Source organism: Triticum aestivum, chromosome 6A (assembly GCF_018294505.1).
Source record: "Triticum aestivum cultivar Chinese Spring chromosome 6A, IWGSC CS RefSeq v2.1, whole genome shotgun sequence".
In the NCBI taxonomy this organism is placed as follows: domain Eukaryota; kingdom Viridiplantae; phylum Streptophyta; class Magnoliopsida; order Poales; family Poaceae; genus Triticum; species Triticum aestivum.
In genome coordinates this window covers 11815349-11824413 of record NC_057809.1, presented here as the reverse complement: position 1 = coordinate 11824413, position 9065 = coordinate 11815349, and the positions used below count along the sequence as shown (strand labels likewise).

Below are 9065 nucleotides of genomic sequence, written 5' to 3'. Positions count from 1 at the left end.
TATAACAAAAGGTACAATTTCAATGCAAAGCTGTGTGCAAGTTCTTTTTCTCTTGAAGGGTAATACCAGTGCCCCTAATTCATTCATGAAAAATCTAGTATTATATATTCTTGCATAATATAGAAAAGCACATTTTTTCTGTAAATTGTGTGCAAATATTTTCATTATTTTCATTTCATTTTCTTTCTTCTTAAAGGGTAATACCAATGTCACTAATTCATTCTTTCTTAGAAAATTTTATTATTTTGATTTGTTTAAGTTTTCGTTTCATTTCCTTTTTTCTTGAAAATTAATACCAATGCCACTAATTCATTCTTTCTTATTTTGTAAAACTTCTACTACTAGTGTATGCTTATCATTGCATATTATTAAAAAAACGTAGTTTCTATGTAAATTTTGTGTACATTTTATCATTACTTGTTTTATTTATTTATCTTTGTTCTTAAAGGGAAATACTGATGCCACAAATTTATTCTTTCTTAGACAGCTTCTTATTTTTATTTTTCCTTAGTTTTATTTCATTTTCTTCTTCTTTAATGGTAATGCCAATACTGTTTCATTCCTTCTTAAGAAACTCCTTTTTGGTAAAAAAATCCACTATAATATACTTATTTTGCATATTTAAAGAAAGCATAATTTCTTTGTAAACTGTGTGTCAATTTTGTTATTATTTGTTTTATTTTTTCATTATCTTTCTTTCTTAAAGCGTAATACCAATGTCAGTAATTCATTCATTCTTACTCCCTCTGTTTCTAAATATAAGTCCTTTTACAGATATCCCTGAGGACTACATAAGGATGTATATACACATATTTTAGAATGTAGATTCATTCATTTTGCTTCACATGTAGTCCATGTTGGAATCTCTAAAAAGACTTAAATTTACGAACTGAGGGAGTAGAAAAATTTTGTCATTATTTTCCTTCTTCTTAAAGGATAATACCAATGCCACTAATTCGTTCTTACTTAGAAAATTTTATTAGTTGATTTTGTTTTACCTTTTATTTAATTTTTCTTCCTATAGAAAACTACACACATTATAGGCATGCCTACTCCTTTCATCATGCACATGCGAAGATTAACTGAACTGTAACTTTGTATATATATGCAGACCTCGTAACACAATTAAGTTTCATTGGATCGGTCGATCAAAACTCACACATACATGATATATCTATTAACTCCCAACACTTTTGTGTAGTTTCCAAGATCTGTTCAACAAAATATACTACCATAGTTAGCTAGCGTGTGCACTGGAGTAGTATTTCGCATGGAGACAGATTTTGGATGGGAATTTGATGTTGAAAATGATACATTCTTGAAGGTTTTTCCAGGGTTTTTTTTTAATTCCCACGTATCAAAGGACCAGGCTAAAAGTGAGAGTATGCATTTATGCATGTGTGCCGCGCTGGATAATGCATGGGGTGCCGGATCGTGCTAGTGATAAGCCATGACACCAACCTGTCGACCGGACGCAACAACATTTTCACACAGTACAAGGCGTTCCAAATATGACTGATCCACACTTCCTGGAACCCCAATTCACGCAACATTTCACATAATAGAATTCAATAGCACCACAGTATCTGACAGCCCAGTTTTCGGATTCCCAAACAAGTCTTAAATAAATCAGCGAGATGTAGACATCAAACACCAAGTATTACAAAAAGGAAAGGACCCACCCACACACTAGAGAATATCATGATCCCAGGGGCACACGAAATAGATGGCCTTGCATTTTTTTTTTAATTTACAACATCGCGTCTATGGTGTAAATAAGAACAATAAATCCGAGTTAGCCCGCTTCAGACTCGAACACTGTCGCAGAAGGAACAACGGTGATCTTCGTCCTGGCGACAAAACACACACGGTTGAAGTCAGAGGCCATCGCCAGTTCTTTTCACGCATGGCGGCGCATCGGCCTGGTTAGCATCCCCCGCCAATGGGGATTTCACTGCAGAGTTCCACATTGCAGCGTAACAAAATCAATCTACCTAGAAGTTCCTTCCTCTGTATTGCTGCTGCTGCATCTCCTGCAAAACAGATTAAAACACGATTAGAACGGACGATTTGCATCTCCAGCTTAACAGAGCTGGGGTGTACAAACATTTCATTTCAAAAGAGGCATGTATGTTGGCTCACAGGTGCATAATAATAGACAGGGCGGGTCTGTCCCATCATCATTTGCTGCCCATACTGCAGATAAGAAAACAAAGTTACTTAGCACGATGGTAGCAAAGAGCATCAGTAATCTCGAGGCATCAGCTTATATGCAATTAGTCAGTAATTCAGCGTCCAGGCATTCGACCTGAGGGGGGAATGAATGACTACTATATAACAGCATGGAATGGCAAACTCATGGTCCAAACATAAGGCAATTAATAAACACCACTGTGTAACATCAACATAAGTAATAACTATATAAACCAAGAGAACCCAGCCTAGGTCTTAGATAGGATCATTAGAAAACTATAAGCATAACAGCATGTCAACGATAAGCCAAAACATGCATAGTGAAGTTCATTTCACGTAAGCTGTCTCACCTGTTGCCCAGAAGGATGCATGTAACCCTGGGGAGAAGATCCAGGCTGAGCATTGTAAACAACAGGCTGTCCACCATACGCCTGTGGAAACTGCAATATAATTACCATAGTGAGGTACAGCAATTACAGGCATAGTTAGCACAAGAAATTGTTACAGCAATCACTGCCAATGCATCAGAAGTTAGTACAGCCTTTTTACAAGGGGACACAAAATAGAATGTACAATGTTCAAGAACCGCCACATAATTAATAGATAAAATGTAATCGCATCATTTTACAATATATAGTTATATACTGCATATTGGTTCAACTGAAAGCACACTTGGAAACATAACCTAGATATTCAGCCTATGTGCGCCTTGGAAAGCATGGACTACTGCATTTTAAGACCTTGAAAAATCGTGAAGGACCACAGCAATTAAGAAAAGCTTATCAATACAATCTACTGATAAGCTTTGGTGCCAGATTAACTGTTTGGCTGATTAGCCTGTAAACTTTTCACTGCAACCATTCACAATTTTTGGGGGGTAAAAACCAACAAATATGTTCATAACTGAGACAACTATACAACTCCAGTAATCGCATCACAATGCACACTGATATTAGGTATATAAATTGCACGCTGATATTTGGTAAGATATTAATTGCACGTTGATACTCACTCCGTCCCGAATTACCTGTCGCAGAAATGGATAAAAATGGATGTATCTAGAACTAAAATACGTCTAGATACATCCATTTCTGGGACAAGTAATTTCAGACGGAAGGAGTATTAGGTAAAATATTAATTGAATGCTGATATTTGGCAGAATATTAATTGTGTGGCAGATTTCATAGGATGGTGTTAAGTCTAAACTTCTTTATAACCAGTGACAGTGGTGAGTAACTAGAGCATTAAACAAGTTTGGTGCTAAACATTGGGGTGATATAGACCATCAGATCAGCATGATTCGATGGCCGAGACGGTTTTGGTTCTCCGGCCTTCGAGCTTTTATAGGTGTAGAAGATGCATCCATTTGAATTCAAATATTGCAACCATTTTACATAAATAGTAAGTAACTTGGCAACTATCAAAAGTAGAAACTCACCCCCATGCCAACAGGCAAACCAGGTCCAGTAGCCCCCATGTTATTAGGATAATAGTATGTTGCATCAGGCGCTGGAGGGTGATGTGGCCTCGGAGAAGTCAAGGGAGTGAAACTCTTAGCATTAGGGTTCAATTTGAATTCCTGGTACGGAAAACCAATAGTCAGTGCACTTGGCACAGGCGACAAAACATGGCCAGATATGATACACATATCTACATTACATCCTGACCTTAGCGTTTGGGTTCAAACTTGATTTGTCTGAGCTAAGAGATCCCATCGAAGAACTTGGTGATAAGCCTGGAGCAGCACTCGCAGCTGAGTTCGCAGCACTCGCAGCTGAGTTCGCAGCAACACGCTCGGATGTTAATGGTATAGAACTGCCAGGTCTTTGAGAAGAATTCGCATATTCAGGCGCAGAAGGAAGTTTGCTGGGTAGAGTCGAATCTTGTGCCAAACCATCTGATGACTTGTTTCCTTGGCCAGAAGATGAAGGCTCAGACGCACGCGACCTTGAAGGTGCTCCTTCCAAATCTGTCACAAGATCACAGAAGTATCATACACTCTGCTGCTGAAAACAATTCATGGAATTTAGAATGTTGAAGCTGAAAGAAATTAAAACTAATAAAAAAGGGCAGCCCGGTGCATGTAGCTCCCGCTTGCGCAGGGTCCGGGGAAGGGTCCGACCACTTTGGGTCTATAGTACGCAGCCTTTCCCTACATTTCTGTAACTGTTTCCAGAAAGAAATTAAAACTAATAAGGCCACAATTTTTTCCATAAAAAAACGTAAGTTTATGATTTCATGGTAAAGGGAATCAAGGGTTGTAATTTGTATTATGTCGCTGTTGAAAAAATAAAATAGAACTATCAATAAAAAAATGAAAAGATCAACAACAATAATAAACAGTGGATCTAAATCTCCTCCCTCCATCGCAAAATGTGCATGCAATCAAAGAAGCTCCGACATTTGCAGCTGCCAGAAGTATAATCCGCCTGGCATGCTCTAGTGAAGAAATGATTCCATTTAAATTGTAGCATTACTTGTTACATACTCCCTCCGTCTCAAAATAAGTGACTCAAGTTTGTACTAACTTTGTACTAAAGCTAGTACAAAGTTGAGTCACTTATTTTGGGACGGAGGGAGTACATGACTGGATCAAATTTATGTACTGACTAACAGGACACTATCTATCGCTGGTTGATACAACACAACAGAACAATACGTTGTGATATTTTCTTGGCCCATTCAACTACATCTCAGAAGAGCCCAAAGTACCACACCAGACGCGTAAAATCAAGAATAACCAGACCTAGCAGCTAACACATGAAACCGATGTGACAACAATACATTTTAAACAGGCAAAGAATGAATTTATTAAACTTCCAAGTCAGGGATAATTTACTGCTCACCTTCAGAAATCAGCGGCCGGCCCCCTTCAGTTAACTGTTGAAATGAGCAGGAAAATCCAAATTCAGGCACGAAAAGAACGGCTTTGCACAGTTATATAAATAAAAGATGACTGGATTCAGGTACGAGCAGTGCTTTAATAATTATATTGGCAAAATGGGAGGCTTACAGTATTCTCAGGTTGCAAGATCCTGTTGTCTTTGTCACCACTACTATCTTTATTTCTCTTACCATCCAACCTAGGGTTCATAATAAATGTGTCAATCACTATATTACAAATCAATATATTTGACTGAAGTCCACTATCCTAGAATGTCCATGCTAATGATGTCGACAGTCATGATAACGAACATCACATTAGCAATAGTGAGCAGGAATATTGAAAATTGAAGTGTCAAAAACAATAAAAATGGAACTCGTAGACAAAGGAAGCATCAGAGAGACAATGATGATAGGCTTCTAGCAGTGTTCCTGGGGACAAGGGAACGTAAATAACTCCCTAAAAGATGTAGATTGAAGATTAACAAGAGAAGTGTCAAAAACAATAAAACTGGAACTCATAGACAAAGGAAGCATCAGAGAGGAAGTGATGAGAGGCTGCTAGCAGTGTTTCTGTACCATATCAAGGATGGATAAAAGCACTAATATGGTAGTGCCTGCTTCTTTAGCTTCCACTTGAAATAAGTTTGCAGTATAGCTAGCGTATATCCTAAACCAGCTTATTCCAAGAGATATCATATGGTTACCCAAACAAAAACTTGAAGAACCTTTTGCTTGAGTAAGAAACAGAACTAGGCTCAAACTTAGTTGGACAAAATCCCAAATAGGTCAAATCACAGAAACAGAAACAAAAGTAGTTTCACAGGAACAGTACACAGAAGTAGTGTGTTCAGACTGACACAGGCTGCCACACAAGGTTGAGTTGAACCAAATTCGATGTGCCACCAAATCAGTAGCCACGAGTTTCACCAAGTTTGGCTAGATTTCAGTATATGATGGCTGGGCTAGGGTGCCTACACGGTTTGAAGAGTGACCTACACTAACTGTTAGAGAAAAGGAAAAGTACATCCCTAGTGATCCAGCTAAGGAGTGTGAGGCCAGTAGTTGAGCATATGGGATTGGTTAAGAGTGCATCCTTCGAACTGGAGACAGTATTACTTAGGGATCAAGTAAGTCTTCCACATATAAGGAGATGTGACCATGATGAATCAACCAAAGCGCAAACCAGGCAAACGCCCACCATGAGGATTGCTAACTTGCCACATATGCAAAAGATATTGTACCTGTTGGCGTCAGCAGGCAAAAGCTTGTTTGACTGGTATTCAGCAGTGGCAGACAAATGAGTACCACCAGATATATGGGAAGATGATTTGTCATCCTACAAGTCAAAAATACGAACTGATATTAAACACTTGATGGTATTTAAATGAAATGGTCATAAATTAGTGCATTAGAATATTTATTCTTTCATAAATACATCATTTTACAAAAAGGTGCTGCTGAATAAATGAAAAGGTCTACTAAACCTAGCAGCAAGGAAACAGATGTATTTATTATGAGACAAGGCAAAAGATACACCAAACCTATACCACTTAAAACAATGACAAAGGCATACAACCATACTTGTAACTATGACTTAAGTAGAACACATGAAGACGCATTAGTTGATTCATTATGTGGGAAAATACTATTCTGTAAGATATCTTCTTCTAAGGAAATTCCATGCAGCTCCTTAAGACTTAAATTGGTGTAATAGTGTTCAAATCAAATCTCTGGGTCTAATGCATAACAGCTCCTTAACTTACAGTCAAATCCTTGGACCTGAGAATTGAACATTTAGTTCCCAAAAGTAGTGTAGTTGAGTGAGTGACATTTTGTTCCCATCATAAGTAGTGTGGTTGAGTACGTAAAGGACCAAAGTATGTCTATTTAGAGATGGCACATGCCAACTTAGTTTAATCTAAATCATGCTTGATTGTTGGATACACTCATGCAAATGTAAGACCACCGTCCACATTATCTTTTTCCTATTTTCACTATTCCCTCCGTTGACAAATATAGATGTTTTGGATATTTCAAATATGGACTACATACGGACTGAAATGAGTGAACAAACAACTAAAATGTGTCTATATACATTCGATTCAGAAAAAAGGTAAAACATCTTCTACTTGTGAACGGAGGGAGTAACACATATACATCAGATCAATTATCATGCCAAATGGTGTAAATACAGCATATGTAACTTCGTTTCGTTTCCATACCATTGTTGATGAACACACTGGCAAATCCTTGGTATCAATGCTAACTGGCCTGCTTGGGACATTTGTAAAGGGTTTAACTGTGGTATCAGTATCCCTCCGAACTGCAGAATATTTGATCTCTTCATCATGCTCCAAATCTTCATCCAAGTATAAACCTCTTTCCTGCGTAAGTAACCTCGGCATTTCAAACATTTTGTCTAAATTATTGTGCATGTGTTTGTCTGTTATATTTTTATGCAGTCTGTCAAAACTTCCTTGATGTCTGTCCATCAAGCAACCACAAGTGGAAGTGGGAGTAGTGAAAAAATTGTGAAACTAACAAGCACCTTCACCATAAACATTTGTAGCCATAAGTGCAGAGAAGCCTACCTCGGCAAGATGAAGATCTTCTGTATCTTCACCCTCTATTTCTCGTGCTATCCTTGAAGCATGCTTTTCAAGCTCTCTCATATGAGGACCTCGCTCAAGCTTTGTGGTATAAAGATCTTCATTGAAAGTACTCTTTACCCCAAACAAAGCTGCATTTGTCTCAAACTGGTCCCAGCTCCTACAAACATACTGACTATTAATCATCATGATGACAAAATCGATATAACAATGTATAACGCCAGCACTGTCATGATAATAAAGAAGCACCATTTCCATAAAGGTATGTTCAAGAAATGTAACCAAAAAAATCATGCCAACAGGTTTAGCAATAGAAAACAATTTCTGCATAAACTTGTTCTTTTGCTTAGTTCATTGTTTCTAATAAGTACTAATGATGTGATCACGGTTGACAAAGATTTCCATCTAAAACAGTAAGTTTATGCAAGAACTTTGGTAGAGCATTAACCTAAACAAAAAAATGCCTAAATATCGGCAGGCAAAGCAATATACTGACATATCACGTGACTATTTTTCATAGCTTGGCAAGGCGTTTTTTTTAATAAAAATATTTGTCTTCATTTTTACAAAACCAAAATATATCACATCAACATGAAAAGGATGAACAAGGAAGATATACATGCAATGTCTACTCGCAAGAAACAATACCAGGTATCTCAAGTAAATTAATTACCACTTCCATAACCATTTGAATGAATCACAATGAGAAGATTGAATATTACTAACAAACATCAAGATAAGCCTTCACTTAGCTTTTCATTACCTATGTCCCTTTCTGTCAAATTTTTCCAATTCAATGCAGTCTGAATCCCCTTCATCTGGTGCCCAGCGTTCAAGCTCCCTCTCTTCAGGGAAATGAGAACGAGAGATGGCAGAATCTATCATCAAGTCTTTCCTTTTGTCATGGACAGGACCTTTTGGCAGTTCATCACCGCCTAGTGTTACGTCCTAGTAATTTATCAAGAGATAGACATTACGCAAGAATGCAAAAAATAGGGCAACGATTCATGGAAGATGCAAGTCAAAGTCCAAAGTAACATCTATGGTGCCCATATAAAGCAACAATGAAGTCAGCTAAGAATTATAAGCAAGGTCAAGTGAATTGTTGTTTGTTTGTTTGCTAGGAGAACAAACCTTGGCAAAAACTTGAACAAGCTCCTGTGCTGGTATTATCATAGTCTCCGGCTTTCTTACAACATCAGAGGTATTAATTTGTCCTCCCACAGAAGTATCCTTTATCGGCTGTGCCATTTTTAAGATAATTCCTGCAACAGGGTTTGATTCTAAGTACATGCAGATTGCAAGGAAAATACAATTTAAGGGAAATGTCACCAAGGGATAAGTAAATAAGTGCTAAAAAGGTTTAAACAAAGCATA

General features: G+C 37.6%; 1 protein-coding gene across 1 annotated transcript in view; it reads right to left on the bottom strand.

Moving 5' to 3' along the window:
* Positions 1-1532: 1532 nt before the first annotated feature.
* Positions 1533-9065, bottom strand: part of LOC123131655 (polyadenylate-binding protein-interacting protein 4) — a 9323-nt gene continuing 1790 nt past the window's right edge. Inside the window, exons 4-15 of the mRNA XM_044551324.1 lie at positions 8823-8953; positions 8452-8636; positions 7671-7848; positions 7302-7463; positions 6321-6415; positions 5207-5276; positions 5040-5073; positions 3861-4162; positions 3632-3772; positions 2544-2633; positions 2143-2196; positions 1533-2033 (exon numbers count right to left, since the gene is read on the bottom strand). Of these exons, the coding sequence (XP_044407259.1) occupies positions 1995-2033; positions 2143-2196; positions 2544-2633; positions 3632-3772; positions 3861-4162; positions 5040-5073; positions 5207-5276; positions 6321-6415; positions 7302-7463; positions 7671-7848; positions 8452-8636; positions 8823-8953 (1481 nt within the window). The 3' untranslated portion in view covers positions 1533-1994. The remainder of the gene's footprint in view (positions 2034-2142; positions 2197-2543; positions 2634-3631; positions 3773-3860; positions 4163-5039; positions 5074-5206; positions 5277-6320; positions 6416-7301; positions 7464-7670; positions 7849-8451; positions 8637-8822; positions 8954-9065) is intronic.